Source organism: Bubalus bubalis, chromosome 23 (assembly GCF_019923935.1).
Source record: "Bubalus bubalis isolate 160015118507 breed Murrah chromosome 23, NDDB_SH_1, whole genome shotgun sequence".
In the NCBI taxonomy this organism is placed as follows: Eukaryota; Metazoa; Chordata; class Mammalia; order Artiodactyla; family Bovidae; genus Bubalus; species Bubalus bubalis.
The window spans coordinates 22,778,459-22,802,643 of record NC_059179.1 but is presented as its reverse complement, the minus strand read 5'-3'; the positions used below and the strand labels follow the sequence as shown (position 1 = coordinate 22,802,643).

Genomic DNA, 24,185 nt, shown 5'->3' with positions numbered 1-24,185 from the left:
CAGAGTACTTCTTGCCCTCCATTTTAAGGACCCATCTCTTGGCCCATTTAAATATGCCTATGCTCAGAATGCCACATAAGAGTCCCATCTTTTCCTGGAATTTAACCCCCAAAGGAACTGCCCATACCCTGTCCCTGCACCCATGTCTGTACCAGGTCTGTGGCAGACCCTCCAGAGCCAGGGGAAAGCCAGGAGTTGGGCATTGCTCCCAAAATAATCCTTCCTTCAGCTACTTGTCCCTTTCTCATGCCGGAACTCTCACCACAATTCCTGCTGGGTTAATTGAATCAAGTGCTTGGAAATTAATCCAATTGAAAAGATTAAATGTGCTGAGGTCACTTCAGCTGAAGCTTTCCATCTCAGCAGGTTATTCCTCTGGGGGAGCAATTGGGTAGGCAGGATTACCTGGGACACTGCCACCATACCATGAAGACACATCAGACATTGCCCCCCACCAATTCTCATGGCATTTGGGGGGTTCATGGGGTTGGAGCCCAGGAAGCATTGTGGGGAAGGTCAGACAAGTAGGCTTAGCCATTCAGTCACCATTACTGGGAGCTGGAGATAGCCCAGCCCTATGCCTGCCCCTTGCTTCAGAAAAGGAGCTAATCTAAGGGAAGGAGCCTCATAACAAGGACATTGCCCCCACCTTTGCCTGCATCGCCAGACCCCTTAATTATTTCCCAGATCCTCTGGAAATCAGAGGGAATCTAGGACAGGGCAGGTGATGGAATAGAGCAGGGCAGGAAAGTTGAAAGAGAAAAAAGGAACAAAAGAGCAAGAAAGTCTTGAGAAACTGACCTGGTTCAGTCTTTATTTTCTTTTTCTTCCCAGTTGGCTAGCAGAGGTCATTAGATCATAGAAGAAGGCACCCTGAGAGCAAATAGGGCCCAGAGACAGGGTTCTGCAGTGGGTGAGGGTAGGGGTCCTTATGAGAGAAAACTATAGTCCACTGGCCCGAGATGAGCCTGCCTTAAAGGCTGGCTGACCTTTACATTCCCATTCCCGCTTTAAGCGGGCTGGGCAGTGGTGGGGGCCACAGACACTCACACGTCGGCCAAGAACCACAGAGAAAATAGGGGCTGGCCAGTGCTGAGGGTAGGAGCAGGAGTGCTGAGAATCGGCCGGGGAATCCTCACAGTGGGGCCTTTCTGGCCCTGCACCCTCCCCCCCCCCCAAGACCTGGGGGTTCAGGTTTAGGGGGTAGTGTTGCCAGAGAGCTGGTCTCCTTCCCCGCACTTCTCTGCTCACCCTTTCTTTCACCGGGTGCCTCCTCCGAGCTGCAAAGAGGAGGGGGCGGGGGTAGGGGGAACCAATCCCGGCAGCGCCAAAGGGGGGAGGTGGCGGTGACAGCCGCGGGGAGGGGGCGGGAAGAGAGGCGGCTCGGCTTCAGCTCCGCGCTCTTCTCCGCTCTGCCTCCGGCTCTGCGCTTACCCACTGCCCAAGCCTGCCGCTCCTGCCCCAGTACCCCGAGGTGAGCCCTAGACACCAGAGATCCCCTGGCTCCTCGCCCCAGCCCGGACTCTCCGTACCCCAGCCCCCGAGAGCACGCTACGCCGCCAGGGGGCGCCGTGTGAGCTCCCTATCCCGGCCACCCGGCGCCCCCTCCCACGGCCCAGGTGGGGACGGGAGGGGGGCGCCGGGGGCCATGCGGGGCCAGAGTCGTAAGGAGAGTTTGTCCGATTCACGAGACCTGGACGGATCCTATGACCAGCTCACGGGTGAGTCGGTGGCTTGGGGGTCGGGGGCGGAGGAGGGTAGATTACATCTCCCCTAACCCTTAAGTTCCTGTGACCCCTGCCAGGCCCTTACCCACACTCTGACCCATTACCAGGCACCCTCCCAGCAGTTCTGGGCAACAGGACACTGAGGTTCAAAACCTTGGGTTCCGCGGGGGATGGGGATTCAAGGGAGAGCAGGTGGGCAGAGGCAGCAGGTGAGGGAATGCATGACACAAGGCTAGGAGGGGGTCTAGAGTGGGAGGTGTTACATGTGGGAGCACCTGTCATTCTGTGTGTGTGTGTATATATATGTGTGTGTGTGCGCCTCCCACAGCTGGTTGCCATGTGCCCTGGGCTTGGTGACAGCCAGAGTTAGTGTGATTGCGTGTGACTCTGCAATTGTATGATCCTGTCAGATGTTTCAGTGAGGTTGTGTAGGGCCCAGATTGTACTAATGAAGTTGTTTTGACCATGTATCTGTTGTGTGTGCAACTCTGCTTTGTGTGATTCTGTATGAAATGCCATGTGACTACCAGTATGTGTCAGGTTTTCACTTTATGGTGGTATGCCTGTTTGTAAGACTTTGTGACTGTGAACCTCCTGGGACAAGCATGTGTTAAAGTGGGCTGTGTTGTTTTGTGATTGTGAGACTGGTTATATTGGTGTTTGATACTGATTGTGTACTTTATGTGGTGATGTCTGCAGTGGGGTTCTGTGTCTATGACAGATCTTACCCTTGCTGCCTCTCTGGCTTCCTGGTGCAAAAAGGGGTTCTTAGTGCACACCACTGCTTCTCCATGTTTTCCACAAACAGCCCAGTGGACCTGAGGAGGGACTTGCATCCATCTACCCAGCCTGGCTTCCAGGAGTGACACCCAGCTCCTGTGGGGAGGCTTTGGTTAATGCTGGGTCAGTGCCCCCACCCAAAGTATTTAGAGGTCATTCTTAACTGAAGCTCCTTCAGCCCCCAACAGCCCTCCCAAAACTTCACCCAAACCTGGAGGAAAACACACCCTCTTGCTTCCCCTCCAGACCCAGAGATAGAAGCTCTAGGCCTGGGAAGTGCCATGTGGCCTCTTCTTATAAGTATCTTCCAAACCACTTTGCTGCCCAGGCATCCTCTCTCTCCCACACTGGGGAGATATGTGAGACCAGTACATCTGTGCCTGTGCATATTCCTGGGTTTGGTAGGCAGATCCATGTGTTTGTGTGGGTGACTGTGTCACCTTGTGTACATTTCCATGTACGTGTGTTTCTGTCTCATTGTGCAGCCAACCTAAGAACTCCAACAGAGAACAGGAGGAGGGAGACTGTCTCCCCTGTGTCTGAAGACAAGCTGAGAAGGTGAAGGGAGGCCAAGATCCATGCCTGTCGAGAGGAGTGAGGTTAAGACTTGGGAATGCCAAGAGGACTAGGTGTGACTCACCCACCCTGGAGAGGTTCTAGTCCCTAAGCCCAGAATCCCAGAAGAGGGAGCTCTTCCACTCAGGCAGGCCTCAGATGTGACCTAAATGAGCTTCAGACCCCGGTGGATTCCAAAGTTCAGCTGACAAGCTCTGCTTTGAACTCTGTTCTCAGTAGCAAGGGCCCCAGGGTCCTTATTAGCACCACATCAGTCAGTGTTTGCTTCCTGCTTTAACTGATTCTTCCGCTTCACTTGGGCTTCCCTGGGAGCTCAGTTGGTAAAGAATCTGACTGCAATGCAGGAGAACGGGGTTCGATCCCTGGGTTGGGAAGATCCGCTGAAGCAGGGATAGGCTACCCACTCCAGTATTCTTAGGCTTCCCTTGTGGCTCAGCTGGTAAAGAATCCGCCTACGATGAGGGAGACCTGGGTTCAATCCCTGGGTTGGGATGATCCCCTGGAGAAGGGAAAGGCTTCCCACTCCAGTATTCTGGCCTGGAGAATTCCATGGACTGTAGAGTCCATGGGGTCGCAAAGAGTTGGACACAACTGAGTGACTTTCACTTTCAGTGGAATCATCCCCTCCCCACTTGGCTGTTTGAATCAGAGATTAGGTAGAAGTGGGGAAGCCCTTGTACTGGAAGATGAAGGAATGGAAGTGTGAATGCCAGCTCTGTTTGACTTTTGCTCTCTGGGCCTCACTTCTCTCATCTGTAAAATGGGAAATACTACTACCTCCCTACCTCCCAAGGGAAATAGAAAGTTCAAAAGTTGACAAGCATCAAAGAATTGTGTTCCACGTCAGCATCCACACGACTTGGAAAGTGGGAATAAAGACTACCAGGAGCTCTCCTTTCGAAGGAGGTCTTATCTTTAGCAGGAGATAAATGGGGTTGGGAAGCCACTATTAATGCGTTGGGTGTCTGGAGACGCTTGAGCTGAAGCCCGAGGGGAAGTCGTTGTCCGCGGTGCTGAAGCGCGTGAAAGGCGGAAGTGCCGCACTGCTATTCAGGTTTCCAGTGTTCCTTGTGCAGGCGGGATTCCTTGGATCGAACCTGGGGGTGTTCTTCGATTTCAGTCATCCAAGCCTATCAGGCTGACAGGGAGGAGGGGGCGCTAAAATCATACCTCAAGGTATTCTGGGTTGCCCCAGCCGCTTTCCTTACCCCACCCCAGGCTCAAAACAAATCTGAGAGAGACTTGAGGAGAAACCAGTCTGAGCCCCGCCCTGCATTCAGCCCCTCCAGTCTTCCCAGCCCGTCAGGGCCGTTTGGCAGTGCGACGAGGTGAGAAAAGGCAGTAATCAGCAGTCGTTCTGTCCAAGCTGGAATCAAGGAAAGAACTGAAGAAGGTGGGAGAGTTGGGACCTGGCTGGCCAAGGCCTGAACTCAGTCCCATTCTGAGATCTTCAGAGTCGCTTCTGTCTGGCCATAAATATTGTTCCGAGATTGGGGCGCCCCCGTGTGGTCTTAGTGAAACCATGCTTGCAGAGCTGATTCCAGGTGGGGATGTGGCCAGATTAGGTTCCACGAAGTTCAGAGGTGACTCTCACCTCCTAAATGTAGGATTTTCAGCCAAAAAATATGGAATCCCAGTCGGAGGAATGGGATCCCCGTAAGCTCTGTTAGATGGTGTTAGTGGGCCCTGGAAGGGTTTACTTTGGTTATAACCACATAGGGGTGAGTCTAGGAAAGGGGTCAGGGCCAGGACTTCGGGTAGGGGCTTTTCCTCGATGCATTTGGCTGACAATCAGCATATGATGGGAGAGTGTGAACCCGCTGAACCAGGACATAGCGACACAGAACAGTTCTATGCCAGACATTCAGAGCCAGAAGCCAGAGATAGTAGGGGCACGTCCCTGCCATCCCTCTGCCATCCCAATACACTGGGCATTTCCTCCTCTTCCCTCCTACTCCCGCACCCATTGGTCCAGGAAGTATGGAAGTGTGGGGAGTTGCCATGACAACTAAGTCCTCTAACCCTTCCCCTTCTCTGTCAAAAGTGGGAAGAGGAGGCGGCGACGCGGCAATAAAAGGTAATGTTTTCGCTCTCCGGATCCTTTTTCAAAAATCATGGGTGCTCCCTTCCCCACGGGAAATGCAGAAAATGTTCCCAGAGAAGGCTCTGAGGGAGAGTGCGTGCTGCCCCTTTCCCGCCCCTCCCCAGTGTGAGAACTTTGGGGGCAGGTGCTTCAGACGATGGGGGCCAGGGTGAGTTCCCCTCTTATGACCTGGAGAGGACAGGAAGCGGAACACGACTCTACTGCCTGAGACTCCAGTCCTTGTGGGTTCGGCCCTCCCGCACCGCCCACACGGAGCCCACTCCTTGGGGGCGGAGATCAGAACGCCCCGAGCCTTGGGGGCGGAGCTTGGCCACTGTGCTCTCGGCAGGACCATGAACAGATGCCCCCGCAGGTGCCGGAGCCCGTTGGGGCAGGCAGCGCGATCCCTCTACCAGCTGGTGACTGGGTCACTGTCGCCAGGTATGAGGAAGGGAGGAAGGGGCTGGATCCCTGAAAAAGTAAGCGAAGAAGTTAAATAGGAGCCTTACAGAGATGGGGAGAAAAAGGGTCCCTCGCAGAGATGGAAGGGGCAAGATCCCTCAAAGAAAAGGGTTTAAAGGACAACACACCAACAGAAGTGGAGCTTGGGATAGGGTCCCTTAAAGAGAAGGTGGGGGACATAGTAATCTTCAAAGGGGAAAGGACAAGAGGCATCACAGTTCCTCACAATGGTGGAGGAGGGGGCAAGGCTTCTCGATGAGAGCAGAGGTGGGGACCTCAAGCAGGTGGATGTGGGAGATAAAAGAAGGGAGATAGGGATAAAAGGAGGAAGCTTTCAACAGGCGGGGAAAAGGCAAAACCCTTTACTGAATTGCTTAGTTTAATGGGATCTTAGGATGACTAGGGGCAGTGTGCAGAAAGAAAAAAATCCTGAAGTAGGACTGGACCAACGTGAACTCAGCTAGTGAGTTTATGCATGATGGGATGGATAGACTTGTGTGGCATAAGAATTTCATGTCACTGTTTTGTCTATCTCTGGGAATCTGAATTAAGGGGGTTTGTACATCACTGGGGTTGTGATCACTGGGGCCATGCATCCCTGGGGTTCCATATCCTTGGGATTCTGTGACACTAAGACTGCACATACTGGAAGTCTGTGCTTTAGAGTTGGATTAAGGGTTCCTGAGTCACAGTAAGTTAGTTGTGTAGACTTCACAAGGTTGTACCTTGGTGTGGGATTTGTGGGATTTATATGGCATGTGGATTGTGGGTATCATATAAAGGCACTGCTGAGATTGTGCACACTGTGGGTTTAGCTGCCTGGGTAGGGCCCAAAACACCCAGCATCCCCTCCTCACCTGGCCTGGGGAGACCAAAACAACATAGCCCATGGCATTCTGGGATCTGTAGTTCGCTGGCTCTTGCCACAGTATCCTCTTGAGCCCCTGGAGTATAAGCAGGCGTCTCCTTACCATGTGCTCCCAGAAGGAGGGGCCATGGGGCTGAGCCAGAGTCATACTTGGATGTCTCTTGGGGAGCATGTGTCCTCTGAGCCCCTGCTTGGGCCTGTCTCAAGTGACAGATGGCTGGAGCCAGGCAGAGCCAGCTCTCAATCATAGCAGGCATGACTTCCAGGCCCTAAAATAGCCCCAAGGCCTAGGGAGGTCATTAATCACCCGATGCTGCTGGGGTCTGCTGTGTCCTAGCCTGGCTGGGGATGGAATGGGGCTGAGGGGTGAAAGAAGGGTCTTCACTGGCTGGGTCCTTCACTAGGGGAGCAAGGGCAGATAGGAAAGTGGGCCGGTTACCTAGTATGGACCCCCCTTCAGAAGGCAGTTTTTCTCTGGATTTGAACTTCATAAAGTAAATGAGTCAGTAATAGGGATATTTCTGTGGTGAGATTTGAGGGACCTAAGGAAGAGTTCACCTAATACGTCAAGATAATTTCCCTTCAGCCCTCACTCTGCCAGAAGAGCTTGCATTAAGACTTCACTCCTCTGGATGAAGAGCCAAGTGGCAGAGGGATGCCTGGGGAGGACAGACCTGGGCAAGTTTCTCACAAGGCTCAGAGCCTTGAGAGGTCTCTGAGTAGGGGGAAGAGAGAGCCTGAAAAGCAACTTGCTCTTTCACTTCTACTAGGTCCTCCCACCAGAGGCATCTGAAGGGTGAGGGTAAGGGTTAGAGGGAAGAGGAAGGTCCATGGACAGGACAACTGGTTGAATGGTTGTCCATCTGTCCATCTGTGAATCAGCAGCAGAGAGGAGGGAGATGCTGCTATGCTGCCTCTTTCAATTCAAATAGTCTGGCTTGGGATCAAAGGCTTCATGGAATTCTCCCCCTTTTTGGTCTTATCACTCATAGCTCCCCTAATACTAACTAAGCTGCAGTCACTCAGGATTCCTTGACCCCCATACACGTTGGAGAGACAGACTGAAGGAGCTGGCAGATCACTGGTTCAAGTCTTGGTCGATCTTTTATCATCTGTATTGTCATGGGAAAGTCACTTCTCTTTGAGCTTCAGTTCCTTCATCTGCAAAATGAGTATAGTTCTACTCTATCTGACCATGTCAACTGTAATAATAGACTGCTAATAGGTCTGTTATGAGAACTAAATGAGATAACATGTGCAAAGTATCAAGAACATAAAGCATGCTCAGTAAATGTTGGGCCCTTTGTTAAGGCAGACTGCTGATGTTTTAGCCATCCTTAAAGAACTAGCTCAAAAAGGACCCTTTTCAGGTTTTTCCTGGGCTCCCAGTTAGAGCTCATTTTATGGTTCTTGAATAGTTCCTAGTGGACATACAACAAATATTTTTTGGATGAATAGTTGCCTTATAGTTCTGTCAGTGGCTGTCTCTCCCTACCCAGGAAGCCAGAACCCTGTTTGCTTCACCTTTGTTGCACAGGCACCGGCTCAGAGCCTGGCATTCAATTTGTATACGTCCAATATGTTTAATATCATTGCCCTCTAGGAGCTGAGAATCTAATTGAGGAAACAGGATTGATCCAGAAAGACCTGAGTTCAAATTTGCAACATCTTTTCTTAGCTAGGTGACCTTGAGTGAGTTCCTTTACTTCTCTGGACCTCATTTACCTCATCAGTGAAATGGGCACAATACTTTTCATCTGCCTACTTCATGGGGTTGTCATGAGAAGCCATGGAAGTAACAATGTTTGTGGAAATGCTTTATAAGTTGTTAAGAGCTGTAGAAATGTAAGCAGGGGGATGTCTGTTATTAATAATAGCAGCAAACAATTATAAACAGTTACTCTGTGCTTGAAATTATTCTGACAGCTTTCCATGTATTAGTTCACTTAGGAGGGCCTCAAAACCATACGAGGTAGGAAACTGAGGTACAGAGATTAAGAACTTGCCCAGTTAATTGCAAGTGGCAGATCTAAACCCAAGGAGCCTGGCACCCTCACCCACACTATTTCCTACCATGCTATGCTGTCTCCGACTTCCCTGGTGGCTTAGACGGTAAAGCGTCTGTCTACAATGCAGGAGACCTGGGTTCAGTCCCTCGGTCAGGAAGATCCCCTGGAGAAGGAAATGGCAATCCACTCCAGTACTATTGCCTGGAAAATCCCATGGACAGAGGAGCCTGATAGGCTACAGTCCATGGGGTCGCAAAGAGTTGGACACGACTCCTTTTACTGTTCCCACTAATAACATTACAGATTTAGGTTCTGAGTTTTGAGGGTCCAACAGTGAGTACGGTAGAATTTCAGGTAGCTAGGAGCCTGCTGAGGGCTGGAGGTTCTGAAGAAAAGGGAATTTAAGCTGTCCCTAAAGGACAGGTAAGAATGTAGGACAGGAGAGCAGAGGGTGGGCATTCCAGGCAGAGGGACTAGCAGGAGCAGAGGTAAGAAACAGCAGAGTTTTCTGTGTCTGGGGGACAGTGAGGAGGCCAAGCTGGCTCAAAAAAGAGATCTGCTGATTAGAGTGGGGGAAGGGTATTAAAATCCATATATGGATTTTGGATGGTGAGAGGGAGATACTGAATATTTGCTCATTTTATCTGTAAACCCTTCAAGGGTGTGAGAAACCAAAAACAGTCCCTGAGTTGACTTCTTCCTGGAGGAAGGAGCAGGGAGGGGCAAGCTCTTGCCCAGTCATTCCCACACCTTCCCAAGGATGTTGGGAGAAGGAAGGGGTAAGATAAATGGTGTGAGATGAAGGCCTGACCCCCAGTGGTGGCCTTATAGAACTGCAGATCTGTGAACCTCAAATGAAGCAGTAAGGGCTGGCACCCATCCCCAAGTTGAATTCAGTCACTCAGTCGTGTCCGACTCTTTGCGATCCCATGGACTGCAGCATGCCAGGCTTCCCTGTCCATCACTAACTCCCGGAGCTTACTCAAACTCATGTCCATCAAGTCAGTGATGCCATCCTCTGTCTTCTCCTTCTCCTCCCGCCTTCAATCTCCCAGCATCAGGGTCTTTTCAAATGAGTCAGTTCTTTGCATCAGGCCAAAGCATTGGAGTTTCAGCTTCAGCATCAGTCCTTCCAATATTCAGGACTCATTTCCTTTAGGATAGACTGGCTTGGTCTCCTTGCAGTTCAAGGGACTCTCAAGAGTCTTCTCTAGCACCACAGTTCGAAAGCATCAATTCTTCAGCACTAAGCCTTCTTTTTGGTCCAACTCTCACATCCATACATGACTACTGGAAAAACCACAGCTTTGACTATCTGGACCTTTGTTGCCAAAGTAATGTCTCTGCTTTTTAATATGCTGTCTAGGTTGGTCATAACTTTTCTTCCAAGGAGTAAGCATCTTTTAATTTCATGGCTACAGTCACCATCTGCATTGATTTTGGAGCCCCCCAAAATAAAGTCTGTCACTGTGTCCATTGTTTCCCCATCTATTTGCCATGAAGTGACAGGACCAGATGCCATGATCTTAGTTTTCTGAATGTTGAGTTTTAAGCCAACTTTTTCACTCTCCACGTTCACTTTGAGGCTGACACATAGTCATCTCAGAGCTGTATAGGGAGGGAAGGGTCCTTCTGGGGTTAATCCTCCTACACTGGGCCTCCAGTGTGGGCAAGCTGTCTATGAAGGGAGCTACTGTAGAGTTGCTGCTGCTGCTAAGTCACTTCAGTCGTGTCCGACTCTGTGCAACCCCATAGACGGCAGCCCACCAGGCTCCCTGTCCCTGGGATTCTCCAGGCAAGAACACTGGAGTGGGTTGCCATTTCCTTCTCCAATGCATGAAAGTGAAAAGTGAAAGTGAAGTCGCTTAGTCATGTCCAACTCTTAGCGACCCCATGGACTGCAGCCTGCCAGGCTCCTCCATCCATGGGATTTTCCAGGCAAGGGTACTGCAGTGGGGTGCCATCGCCTTCTCTGCACTGTAGAGTAGTGTAGTATAAAGTGCAGGCCCAGTCAGGATGGCTGAAAATTGAAGATCTGACACTTACTGATCTTGGAGATTTGCTTAAACTCCTTTTGCCTAGTTTTCCCACCCATAACAGTACCTCATTCATAGGTTTATTGTGTAAATTCAGTGCGATAATGTCACACTGCACATTATCTACCACATACTGAGTGCTCAGTCCCTCACCAGATGTGGCAGTAGCCCAGAGGCTGGTGTCTTCTGGCTCCTTGGCTCAGCAAGCCTCTCTCCACCTGCTACCACACACCACCACCTGGAGGGAGACCGGAAGATGGGGGAGGAGCTCCAGGAATGCCACCTGGGCTGGGTGGCCCTCTTGGAAGGTTCAGGTTTCCCTCTAGCCCTGGGTTTCTCCTGTCAGCTCTGTGAAGATTCCCAAAGAGCAGGCAGGACTTTGGCAGCTCCAGAGTGAGGCCCCTGCCAGAAGGAAAGGAAGAGCACACCCTTCCTTTTCCGATCTTCCCAACCCAGGGATCGATCTTCCCAACCCAGGGATTGAACCCAGGTCCCCCGCACTGTAGGTGAATTCTTTACCAATTTAGCTATCAGGGAAGCCCTTCCTCTCCCAAGGAGGTTGATTCTCTGGATCCTAAAGTCAGCTTCAATGAGTCCCCTCCCCAGAGGGTCATGTTAGGGCTAACCGGCCTTTTTCCCCTTCCCAGGCTATTGGACCTAATCCTCTCTCCCATGGACCTCAGTTTCCCTGTCTGTGGGGGAAGAAGATTGCTTCCCACCTCTTAGTCTCCATGGAAACCTCGATCAATGTAGGTGGTGTCCTCCTGACTGGAGAAGTCACTGCCTTCTCCTCCCTTATGTTTTCATACAGTTTCATGTGGATACAATTACACAACCACTGCAGACCCATATTCCTAATTATAGGATACATCCATATTACCAATCTTCAGACCCCCACATCACAACCCTGCTAAAATATAGATACCTCACACTCTATACACACTCAGAAATACTCCAACACACTCACACACACCACAGACACCCAGGTTACATACCCACATATACCACACTCATCCCTAAGACAGGTGCACAATCGTGTAAACACACAGAGACGTATATAAGAGGTACACATTCTCTGCACACAAACACAGGAATATATACACATGAAGACACCCAGACACCCATAACATATTCTTACGCATGTACAGTTCCTGGTTTCTCTGTCTTACACACACACACACACACACACACACACGCATGCACACACTGCCCGCCCCTGACTTCTAAGCATAGGTCTTCCCTCTGCCCCTTTCTTTGGCACAGAGTAGCCACAGGGTGTCTGAGGGAAGCTGTCCTCAGGGGCAGAGGCAAGTTACTGCTCCTCCTCTGGCCTGGCCTGGGCCGTATCCTTCACACCAGAAGCTCTGGAGGAGATATCAATTTATAGGCTGAAGTGGTCCCCGCGAAGAGGAAGAGGCTGTGGCTGGGAGGCCTGTGGCTGGGAGGCCTGTGGGGAGGCGGGGTAAGGGGGGAGAGGGAGGAGATCCGGGGAAGGAGCAGGAAGGGAGACTGCAGGCGGCCCTGCTCAGTCTGGGGAGCCTGAGCGGGAGGAAGTGTGAGTAGGGCAGGCCAGCCTCAGCCTGGGGGGCCATGCCCCAGGCCCACCATGAACCTGGAAGGGCTGGAGATGGTCGCTGTGCTTGTGGTCCTCGCCCTGTTTGTCAAGGTCCTGGAGCAGTTTGGTCTCTTTGAGCCTGTCTCCTTGGAAGGTAACGTAGGTATCTGGGCATGTCTGGTCTGCTGGCTAGAGGGACAGTGCCTGCAGGGTTGGGGACTTTATGACTAGGGTGGGGGCTGCAGGGGTAAGCAGGTTAGTGATGGGATGGGGCATCTGGGGGAGGGGAAGAGAGAAGGTGGGGGAGTAGGACATCATGGAGAGGTAAAGAGGGGGACTCAAGGGGTGGATCTGGGGAGGAAGAGGGAATCTGGAGGACTGGGTGTCTCAGGGAGGTGACGAAAGAGGGCCAGGAGGCAGGGAGGTGGTGAGGGGTACAGCATGGGGGTACTGGGACTGGGGATAAGGAGAAACTGGAGGAATGAGGAAAAGTCTGGATACAGGCAGAGGTATCCGGAATAGAGGAAGGAGGTTCTGGGAATCCTGAGATAACACCAGACTTCTGTGGGGGCAGTCCCCGTTTGGGGTCATGGACCCACAGTGGCTCTGAAGATGTGTGTGACTCTCCACACCTCCATCCTTGCAGGTTTGGGTCACAGTATGTGTGGACTCAGTGTGTGAGAGATACAGGGGGTGGTGTGACTGGGTGTTCACGTGTGTAAGAAAGGACAAAATGTGTGACTACTTGAACCTGTGTATGTGACAGGGATGTGATTGTGTCTGAGCGACAGTGTATGTAGCTTTATGTCATGGCAAAGATACCTGAGGGGCACAGAGTGTGTGGCTGAGCCTCTCAGGGTATCTGTGTGTGTGGCTGTTCCCAAAGTTCCTGAGGATATGCCAGCTCCATACCCAAGGCAAAGCATGGGATGGGTTCTGGAGGGACAGGAGTTGGGGATACTGTGACTGAAAGATTCATAGATCAACTCTGGTAGGAGGGTGAGGGGTGGATCAGATCAGGGACCCTGCTTCCCAAGACCCCCTACCTCTCTTAGGTCCTCTCAGGATCTGAGGGCAGAATGGGCTCCAGAGCCTAGACATTGTGGGTGGGAAGTCAGTTCTCCATCTGACCCCAAAGTCAAGTGGGAAGAGTGATACTGAAGGTAGAGAGGGGAACATGTTCCGCCTTCTCCAGGGATTTTTAGCCTCTCATTTTTCATACCAAGAACTGTGCAGCTTCATAGCATGGCTGTTCCCCAGTTCCATTATGGACAGGAAAACAGGCAAGAACCATGATAAGAGGACTGCAGGGTAGACACGTGGGAGAACTGAAAAGATGTAAAGGGAGTTGAGGTCAAGAAGAAGGCTCACGAATTGCCTGCTTTAGGGTTCAGAAAGAGCAGAAAAGTCTTAGTCTACCCTCCATCCTCTGCTGCATTTATTGGAGGGGGGTGAGGTGCAGGGATTGGTGTTGGATGCATTGAGATTCATTCAGTCCTGAAAAGATGAAGTCAGTTGGGATCTAACTTGCCATCCCCTTTAGACTGTTGGTGCAAGAAGGGGGTGGACATCCAAGGAAACGCAGGCATCCTGTCTGCTGAAGGCACCCCCTTTCTCTCCCCAATTCAGAAGAGCCTAGAGGAGACTGAGTCCTTGAAGCAGGCAGGGGACCAGATGGGGGCATGTGTGAAGAGGGGGAGGCTGGGAGAGGCGCGGGAGCCATCCTCCAGTCCAGAGGCTACTATACTACCGGAGGCCCCCCAGCACAATAGGCTTTGGGAAACCAAAGTCTGGGCTAATGGAGCCCTGGGCCAGGGGCCAAACCGCCATCGATCACCCACCCAGCTCACTGCCTCCCTCCCTCCGCTCCATAGCTCTGGGGGAGAGAGGACAAATGGGAGAGAGAGGAGGTGCCAACTTCAAGCAGTTCCCTCCTGGGAGCAGAGCATCTTCCTGAGGGCAGAGCCTGGCTTGGGAGGCGGGGCCTATACGGGAGCTGGGGTGTTAACCTACCACTAAAGGAAGTTGGGCCCCTCCAGGAATGGACTGAAGCCAACTTCAGTCAGTGTGCTCCAGTGAGCCCTAACCCTGGAGTCTGGAGGTGGGTGCAGCCAGGAGACAGACAACAGGGACTTGCAGGGTCTCCCTGGGATACAACTGGAGCCACAGGATATGAATGGAAGTAAGGGGAAGTGAGGGGAACTGTGATTTGTGGACTCCGGATAGTCCTACATGACAACAAAATACTCATCTCCAAGGTTTGTCATTGCCTCAAAGTTTGCTATCATTTCACCTTCAAAGAGTAAGTCATACTGGAAAGGACTGGGAGGGGACACACTTTTAGGGTGGATGAATTAGCTGAGAACTCTACTCTGCTGGCATGAAGATTCTAGGTGCCTTGAAATGAGGGATTATAGGAAAGAAAGGTGGGTGTGCCCAGGGCAAATGCAGGTTCTGAGGGTAAGGTGCACCTTAGGTATCTGGTGCCATGGGCACCTAGGTCACAATATGAGCATGATGACCATACTGTGACATGATGCCCCAGGGTCATTGTGTGTTCTTTGTGTGGTTTGATCAATCATGCTGTGTGTAAGATGGCCTATATGGCCTACATGTCTGTCTGGTTTTTCCTGGGTCAGTCACATTTATGTATGTATTAAAGAGTAAGTACTAGGCCAAAGTAGGTGTGCGTGTGTGTGCATGTGTTGGGAGGCCACTGGGTTTGAGTGAGGTACTGGGTATCAAGCTGTCCCTGTGTGGCATCCATCACTCTGTAATTTATTGTTCTATGTATACACACCTGTCACTGGATATGTGTATGTGTGAGAGAGGTGTCCTTGGGTTGGACATCATCCTCAGAGGTCCAGCTATATAGCACTGGAGCCAAGGACACCGGGTCAACAAAGACTGAGGCCAATATGCCACTTCTCCCTGTCCCCGTCATCTTGCTGTCCCCAGCTGTGTCCCTTTATACAAGGTGCCCGAGCCATCTTGGTGGACCTTCCGTGCCTGTGAAACCCACTGGACTCCCCTAACCGGCCCCAGCTACTCTCTCCACCCTCCATCTTCCCCCAACACCCGCCCCCAGCCGGGGTTGATTTGTGATGATGGGGAGGGTACAGGGAATGGAGGGACAGCGGGGTTAATGTTCTCTCCCGGGGTCTTCTCTCTTCCCAGGCCACCCTCCAGGGCCCACTAAAAAAGCGCTGAAGCAGCGGTTCCTCAAGCTGCTGCCATGCTGCGGGCCCCAAGCCCTGCCCTCAGTCAGTGAAAGCAAGTGCCTCTCCTGTGCTTCCGGGGGTGGGGCCCGTGTGTGTCTGGGGTGTAAGGAGTGTGAGAGTGCGTGTGGGCGTGACCAACTTGGCAGAGGTGGGCTGGGCGCTGGCTGACGAGGGGGCGTGATTACCCAGGGAACGTGTGGGCGTGGTCAGCGTGGAGGCGGGGCCTGAGTGTCAGTGGCCATCAGGGTCTGTGAAATGGGCGGGATCTGGATTTGGGGGCGTGGTCAGTGTGACTGGCTGAGGTGTCTCTGATCCTGTGAGTGTGGCCATGGTGGCAGAGGTGGGACCAGGTGGCTGTGAGGGTCTGTGCATGGGGTTGTTGTCTGGCCGCCCTCCCCGTCCTTGGGCATGTTTTGGACTTTGAGAGGTAGGTCACCAGTGCCTTGACTAAACGAATACAAGTGTAAGGGCCGAGTCCATCTTCCTTCAGATACCAAGATACGGGAGTTTTCTATGACCAGCTTGGTCCCCAGCTGAGTGACCTCGCTTTGTCTGTAGGCCTCAGTTTCCTCGTTTGGGCCTTGTCCACCTCACAGGATTATACATACTGCATTTTGCAAGCTATAAAGACCCGGTTTGTAGTTATTACTTGAGAATATCTTTGTGTTTGATTTTGCTGGGTCCCACTTGGGGGTAGATTCCGAAAAAGAATAGGTGTGATATGCATACGGTCCGATTTGTGTGTGTCTGTGCTCATTCGTTACGCGTGCCTTTGCGTGCACGAGGAGATGGGGAGTGTGCATTGTAACAAGCCGGTCTGTGAGATTTGCTGTGAGTGTGAGGGGCGAGGTGTGTGCAGTTGGCCGGGTCTTCCGCTTTCTCGGTGACAGTTCGCTCCCTTCAGCATTAGCCGCCCCAGCCTCCCTCCGCCCCCACAGACCCCGCCTGCTGGACCCAGGTGACTTATTCTCCTGGTGGGGGCGGGTGCGGGGAACTTTGGGAGCCTGGGTTGGGGGCATCTGCCTGGGGACTGGATGTTGGAAACTGGGGTGGGACTGAGATGGGGCTGGAGTGGTGGCCTTCTCTAAGGCATATGCGGGTGTGGCAGGAGTTGGGCTATGGATGGGGCTTGGCTGGAGCTGGGCGGGGCATGGCTCGCATGGCTGGGATAGCGGGGGCTTGGCTGGAGGGCTGGGTCTGGGCGGGGCAAGGGTAAGGGTAGGCGGATCTGAGTTTGGTAAGGGAAGGCCCAGAGTTCCCACCCTCAGAAGCCCCTTCTCCAACCCAGTTTTCCTGCTCCTGTCCTGGGATGAAGATGGCACTGGGGGCCTTCCCCTCTAACCAGGGATCAAGGGGCCAGGGGCCAGCGCTGACTCAGACTGCTGGCTCTGGGGCCAGGCTTGGCCCTGGACTAAGCCTGCTGATTAACTTCGAAGCTGACTTGGTGTCTTCTTTCCTTGCCTTGAAGTCCTTGGCTCGGGATCAGGGGAACTGGCAGGCTGGTCTCCTGCGTCGGAGATGGCTGGGGGGGGGTGGCCAGGGGTTGGATAGTTAAGTGAATTTGAAGAGGGGTCATGGGGGACAGGCCTGAGGCGCGGCTGTCCCCCCCGCCCAACCGCCCCCACCCCGCAGACAGCGTGGAGGATGAGTTTGAATTGTCCACCGTGTGTCACCGGCCCGAGGGTCTGGAGCAGCTGCAGGAGCAAACCAAATTCACGCGCAAGGAGCTGCAGGTCCTGTACCGGGGTTTCAAAAACGTGAGTGCAAAACTCAGTCTACCTGGGGAGGAGCAGGGTCTGTGCAGGACTTTTCTCGCTTCCGGGAGTGAGAGCGATGGGGAGGGGAAGGGACAGCTCCTAGATAGGCGTGCCTGCCAGTTTAAGAAGGGAGCCTATAGACTGGCCTGTCTGCTCTGTGCTTTTTATTTGTGCACTTGGGAGAAGTCTTCCCTCCAGTGGAAGAGCTACATGGTGAGCCCCCTAGAGATGCAAAGACATCCCCCCTCTCTGGGCGTCTCTGACCACTGAGGGTGGGGTGGGAACGTGGGTGAGCAGACGGGCGGTGAGTGGAAGAGGGTTTCCTCTCTTCCTTCAGTCTGCTTTCCCTCCCCATCCTACCCACAGGAATGTCCCAGTGGAATTGTCAATGAGGAAAACTTCAAGCAGATTTACTCTCAGTTCTTTCCTCAAGGAGGTAAGGAGATAAGTCCTTGAGGAGAGGTTCTGGAGGGGTTGGAAATGCCAAGTGAATGGGGTTGGCAGAGCCCCACAGAGGTAGGGAGGTAGGAAGTCTGCTCCTGTCTGGAAGCCAAGCTTGCTCACCCACACTTATCCTACAGACTCGAGCACATACGCCACTTTTCTCTTCAATGCCTTTGACACCAACCATGATGGCTCAGTCAGTTTTGAGGTGAGCTGGAGGAGGTGGGCCAGGGAAGCATGTTTCCTGGGACTTCAGGGCCAGGCCAAACCCAGAGAGAGGGTTGAGTGAAGGTACCTGAAGACTCATTTTCCCCTGCCTCCTTCCTAGGACTTTGTGGCTGGTTTGTCGGTGATTCTTCGGGGAACCACAGATGATAGGCTGAACTGGGCCTTCAACCTATATGACCTCAACAAGGATGGCTGTATTACCAAGGAGGTGGGGGGCAACTGAAGAGCTGGGGGTGGGGGGTTATATATGTATGGGGACGGGCACAGGGCCCGGGGGGGGGGGGGGATGTGACCCACATATGCATCATCAGCAAGGGCTGACGTCTGCCCCAGGTCCCAGGCCTTCTAGTTAGGAGGCTGGAGGCTCTGAGGAGGGATCCTCTTCTCTCTTGGTCTAACAGGAAATGCTTGATATCATGAAGTCCATCTATGACATGATGGGCAAGTACACGTATCCTGCACTCCGGGAGGAGGCCCCAAGGGAGCACGTGGAGAGCTTTTTCCAGGTGCCTGGGACTGGGCAGGCTGGGGTTTGGAGTGAAAGGAAGGAGGCAAGGTCCCAGCAGGGAACTTACCTGAGTTCTGCCTGCCTCTTTCCTGTCATCCCTCCTGTTTTCTCTACCTGACTACCTTTTTGCAGAAGATGGACAGGAACAAGGATGGCGTGGTGACTATTGAGGAATTCATTGAGTCTTGTCAAAAGGTACAGGGCCCTGCCCTCTACATTTCCCTGATCTGGACTCAGGGCCTGATTCAATGATGTAGTAGAAAGGTCCTTTGGGCAAAGTACCATCTCCCTAACTACCCCCAATTCTGAATCCTTTTCCTTCATAACTTGGGGAGGCCTGTCCCTTCCCCACCTCTCTGATTGTCTCCTTCTTCACTGCCTCTCTCTGTCTCTGAACGTCCCTATTTCTGAATCAGTGTTCTTCTCCCTTTCTCTGATAAGCTTTTTTTCTTTCTTTCTCTCCAATCTGCCTCTCCCACCATGGCTACAGGACGAGAACATCATGAGGTCCATGCAACTCTTTGACAATGTCATCTAGCTCCCCAGGAGAGGGGGTCAGTTGCCCTGGGGGGACCATGCTCTAGCCCTAGTCCAGGTGGACCTCACCCTTCTCTTCCCAGGTCTGTCCTCATCCTAGCTCTACCCTGGGGGCTATAGGAATCCAAGAGCCTGGGGATTTGGTGGTCCATACAGCTGGAGCTGAGGAGGGTAGGGAGTGGGCATAGTGTATCTGTGGGGGTGTTCTCGACTCCCAACAGCTCCCCCTTCCTGCCTGAAACTCAGTGCCGAGGTTGCCCTGTTATGGGAATTGAGTGGTCCTTCCCCTCCCACCCCCCAACTGAGAAACCACAACACTAGGCAAAATTTCTCCTGCTATGGTGCTTCCTCCATCCCTGATCTCATAAACATTTCCCCTAAGATTCCCTTATAAAAAGGCTCTTCTGTCCTTGCCACTGACTGGCCTTTCAGGCCAGGGCCTTTAACAGTGCTGTAGGAGGGGGTCAAGAATGTGGAGGGAGTAACCTTGGGCCCAAGCCAGTGGGTAGGCCCTAGGAGGCAATTGCGGTAGAGAGCAGAAAGGCCTGGGGCTTGTCAGTGACAGCATACCAGGCTGTAGCTTTGAGCTCTACAGGTCTGCCACCCCAAGCCATCAGAATATGTGTTTCCAGGCTCCTCAGAAAACCTTGGAAATATCCCCAGAAAATTTCCATATACTCCTCAGTATCCCAGGAGAACTTGGGATCTGGGTTTTGGCAGATCCCTGGAATTTCTTCCTCTCCTTCCTTCCTGTTTGGGTAGTGGTGGTGGCAGCAGGGGGAAGATGGGTGGGAGCTGCTTGACTGATACCTGCCAAAGTTTCAGCCTACCTTCTCTGATGACTACAACTTAAGTTTTCATTTGCCATTTCCTCTAGACCTGGAGGCATGGAGTAAGTCAGGGACCACCCTGTGGATGCCTTAGGAGAAAAAGGAAGGAGGCAGACATAGCATTTGAACCCAGTGTGGGGCATTTTTGAGAATTTTTGATATACCCAGGCTCTATTCCTGCCTCCCCACATAGCCTCCTCATAGCCTACTCAGAGTTTCCTCTTGCTCTAGTCAATCTACCCAGAGATGCCCCTGAGCACACCTTGATGGCAGGGACCATAGGATCCAGGTCCCACCTCACTGTCAGCAGCCCTGACACACTGCTACCCTTTACTATATCTGCTTGTCCCATTTAGCTCACTTTCCCAGTCAGCTGTGAATTGAGGCGGAGGGCCCCCATGGAGCCCCCTTTCCCATAAGAACACTGTTGACTACTTTGCATTTTTGGTTCCTCTGTAATTTTTGTAAAATAAGAAATCACCAGATCCAATAAAACACAATGGCTATGCACAGGTTGCTGTCTCTGCCTTTTTGTCCCTCCTACCCCACACATAAACTCACAACCCCTAACTCATACAGCCTTTTAGATCCCAAAGACAATGCCTCCTTTCCTAGAGTATGGCCAACCCTTGGCGGGAGATCAAGTCACATGTTCTGGAAGAGTTGGAAACCTCCTGGACCTTAGAGAGGCTCCTGAATCTCCCTCATCCTTGGAGAAGACAAGGAAGAGAAAGATGATTGATGTCCCAAAGACTATGCCAAGCCAGCTGTCTTTTGGCTAAACATTCTTTCAAGTCAAATCAAGAATTTCTAATTTACATATTAATACATCTTAGTTAATTTCAAAATGCTTTTAAGAGGGGAATTCCCTTTAGGTTCTAATGAAAGTTCCTTTGTGTAAAACATTCCAGCTAGTATAGATGTACATTTGTGTCTGTACTCTAGCCAAGAATGATGGGGGAGCAGATGAAGTGGACCAAGGACAGGTCACCACGGAGCAGTTGACACAAAGGGTAATAGAAGCTTCCCGTGTGGGGTAGGAACCTTTCTTTGTTCTGCTCCTGGGGAGGGGCTGCCAATGCTAAGTTCCTCCCATCCTTTCTCTAGGGCAGTGTTATGTGGTAACTAAGCTTTACAGTCCATATAAGGGGGATCAGGCCTTCTCTTCCAACATTGTACATGCACACATCGATAAGATCAAGGGAGGGGTGTGGTGTCTAAGAAACAAAACCTTACTTCCAGAGTTCTTCATTTTGTCATCTGTTTTTGCTGCTCACATCATCACATAGCTGTCTGCTCCTTAGGTCCTTGGGTTTCTTTGGGTCACAACCCCTCTGTAGGATCTAATTAAACTTGTGGACCTACTGTCTAGAGGAAAAAAATAGCACAGTTTTCCATATATTTTTGTGTCCCTGAAGCCCATCCATGGGCCCTAATTAAGAACCTAGGATCTAGTCCACCTCTCAGTCTTCCATTGTACAGAAGAGGAAACAGGCCCAAAGAGCAGAGAGGACTTGCTCAAGATCAACCGATGAGTTTATAGGAGGGTTGATACTAGACTCAGTCCCCCAAGTCTCTGTCCAGGGTGTCCTTGGAGCACAGTAAAAATTTGTGTGTGAAAGATGGATGCTATGCATGTCATGTATAATCAAGACAAGGTAACACTGTGACAGGCTGTCATGTTGCCCTATACTTTTCCTTCCAGGCACTTATCAGTTTGTAACTGTATATTCAAGTGTATTTATTTGAGTGATTATTTGTCTTTTTTGTTACACTGTAAGCTCCTGAGGACTCCTTGAGTCCCTGAACTAGGTTTTTTTCCCCCTTACCATCCTATCCTGGGGCCTGGCAAGTAATAGGTATTTCATAATTGTATGAATAACTGTATGGTTTAGATAAATGGGCATGGTAAGTGTATGTATATAATTGGCTTAAACATGGAGACAGTCTCTATATTTTAGGGTACATTCAAGCTTGAGGGAAGTTGAAGTCTGGAGCTGAGAATTTCTAGGAACTGAGAAGTACCCCAGAGCTAGGGCAGACAAATGGGAACCAGGAAAAAAAAAGAAAAGACAGGAGGTTGGGATCTGATCATTTTTTTCTGACCACTGATTAGATTCTGAATGTTGTTAGCTGCTCCATCTCAAAACACTCTTCTTTATTGTTTTTCTTTTGCCTTTCTGGCCATCCCTTCTCAGTCCTCCCTTGATAACTTATCCTTCTCATTTGGAATATTAAACATTGGTCCCCACAGCTCAGACCGGAGCCTCTTTTCCATAACACATCCAATCCCATGGCTTTAAACATTATCTATATGCAGGGAGACTCCTAAGTTTTTATCCCCAGAATTCTCCTCTGAGCTCCAAGACCCACATATTCAATTGCCTATTTCACGTATTCACGTGGATCTATAATGGTCATACTTAACATGTTCAAAATGGAATTTTGACTCACGCCTTCCTAGTCTTCCCCATCTCAATAAATGACATCATCTACCTAGTTGCTCAGGTCAAAATTTAGGAGTCTTCTTTTCTTCTTCCACACTCTCCCTCTACTCTCCCTTAATTCATCATCAATCCTGGGAATTCCTGGGCAGTCTAGTGGTTAGGACTCTGGTGCTTTCACTGCCCAGGGCCAGGCTCAATCCCTGGATCTCTAGGGGACTAAGATCTCCACAAGCCATGCAGCACAGACCAAAAAAAAAAATCACCAATTCAACCATCAAAGGTTCACCATCTCTCTCTACTGCTGTTCCTTAGTCTAAATCACTATCATTGCTTAACTGTATTACTTTTCTTCCATCTGAAGTAGACCTTCCTTACTGTGGTTACTTTTCATCATATCACTAAATTTCCTCCCTTCATAGAACTTATCACAAACTGAGTTCCTGTGTGTATAACTGAATCTCTTTCTCCAACCAGAATGTAAGCCCTGTGAGAGCAGGACCCTATCTTGTTCATTCCTCAACTGTTTATCACAGGACTGCTAGGCTATGTTTCCTACTGTAGGCACTGAGGGGTAGAGGTGTGTTATGGAGAGAAAGGGTGTGGCAAGAATTGCCCTTTAAGCTTGAGAAGTACAGATATGGAAGGTGGATCTTGCCTGGGTCACAGAGTCAAGAAGTGTTGACTATGGAGAGTAGATTTAATTATGGCTGATGACTTGCTACCAGTTGCCACAGTGTAAAGTGTGAAGCAAAGAGGAAAGTGTCATGAGACTGGGGGCTGGGGTCACCTGGAATGCCAGCTCCAAAATCCCCAAAGGACCACAATATCCAGTGAAGCTGCGATGGCCCCCCAGTGTCATCACAGGAAGTCCCCTAAGAAAATACTTGCACCTAATCCCCAGCTTAACACTCCAGGACTAAAAAGAGGGACTATAAGAGTCTGTGGAGCTACAAGTTGGTCTACCCCCGGAGGAGTCTAATATGAGACTAAAGTATAAGACGGACAATGTTAAGTGTTAATAATCAGAATGAGAAGGAGATGTTTATTTCACATTTAAATCACCTATGTAACCACAGATTTCTCAACTACCAAGTGCATTATGACAGGACCAAAGGGAGCCCTGAGAACAAATAGCAAGGAGACCCAGGCCCATCTAGGGCTCAGGGAAGGCTTCCCACAAGGAAATGATAATTGTGCTGAGGCTCAAAGAGTCTCACTTCTCCCTTATACACACTTCACACTCCCCATTCCCAAACAGGCCAGGCCTTTTCACCCCTTCCTACATTTGTACTCCCTTCCACTTGCCTAGAGTGTTCTCTTCTCTCTCCCCAACTCAATTTGGCTCACTCCTATTTATCCTTTATGACCCAGCTCGAAAGTGAAGCCATGGCCGCCACCTCTACCCAAAGGAAGATGAAGTCAGTCCCTCCTCTGAGCTCCCACAACACTTGGGTACACCATGTGGGGATTGTGTGTGTATTCGTTAGCCTGAACCTCCTTGCTGTGAGCTCATAGTGGCCCAAGAGGCAAGCAGGAGGCAAGCTCAATAGGTGTCTGCTGAAAGAAGGGAATGACTTAGTTTTTAAACGGGGGCTAGCGCCAAGCTGGAGGTAGGGGGAAATGTTTCAGGGCAGAGGAGTGAGCTGAGCTTCTTGGAGTGTTGTCTTCACAGAACCGAGCCTGGGTCAGGCTGATGTAATGAACCAACCTGTCAGAAGAATCTCAATAGAAAGTAGGTCAGTTTTCTTCCCAGCTCTTTAAGAACCAGAGGCTTGGTTTCCGCGCCTGCGCATTAAGAGAGTAAACACCTCTTTTTTTTCACCTACTCCCGCCTGCCGGCCCTATCCACATGCCTATTGCCCCAACCCGCTCCAGCCTCCTCCCATTCTCCCCTTCTCCGGGTTGGTTGATGGTCTGTTCTTGGGCGTCTGGCTCGTTCTGGAGGGTGGCGAGCATAAATGGTACATTCCACTGCCTTCGTTACATTCCGCTTTTCGCTGCTTTTCTGTTCTGCTCCCCCCTACCGAATGAAGCTCAATAGACTGGCTCAAAAGAAGGAGGGGGAGCCGGGCTGAAGGGACCGGTCTGAGCCGGTCTCCGGCGCAGGCGCAGTGCGG

General features: G+C 51.2%; 1 protein-coding gene across 5 annotated transcripts; it reads left to right on the top strand.

The window, feature by feature from the left end:
• Window positions 1-1,339: 1,339 nt before the first annotated feature.
• On the top strand, window positions 1,340-20,133 carry KCNIP2 (potassium voltage-gated channel interacting protein 2). Of its 5 annotated transcripts, XM_006053138.4 has the most exons (10): window positions 1,340-1,721; window positions 15,274-15,369; window positions 16,222-16,275; window positions 16,950-17,074; window positions 17,441-17,510; window positions 17,656-17,726; window positions 17,847-17,954; window positions 18,148-18,252; window positions 18,387-18,449; window positions 18,745-20,133. In XM_006053138.4, the coding sequence occupies exons 1-10, from the start codon at window positions 1,649-1,651 to the stop codon at window positions 18,790-18,792; spliced, it is 813 nt and encodes a 270-aa protein (XP_006053200.1). In that variant the 5' UTR covers window positions 1,340-1,648; the 3' UTR covers window positions 18,793-20,133. The 5 variants fall into 5 exon arrangements, with proteins under 5 accessions (XP_006053200.1, XP_006053202.1, XP_006053208.1 ...); XM_006053140.4 differs by lacking the exon at window positions 16,222-16,275; XM_006053146.4 differs by lacking the exons at window positions 15,274-15,369; window positions 16,222-16,275 and having other exon boundaries at window positions 1,341-1,721.
• Window positions 20,134-24,185: the final 4,052 nt, after the last annotated feature.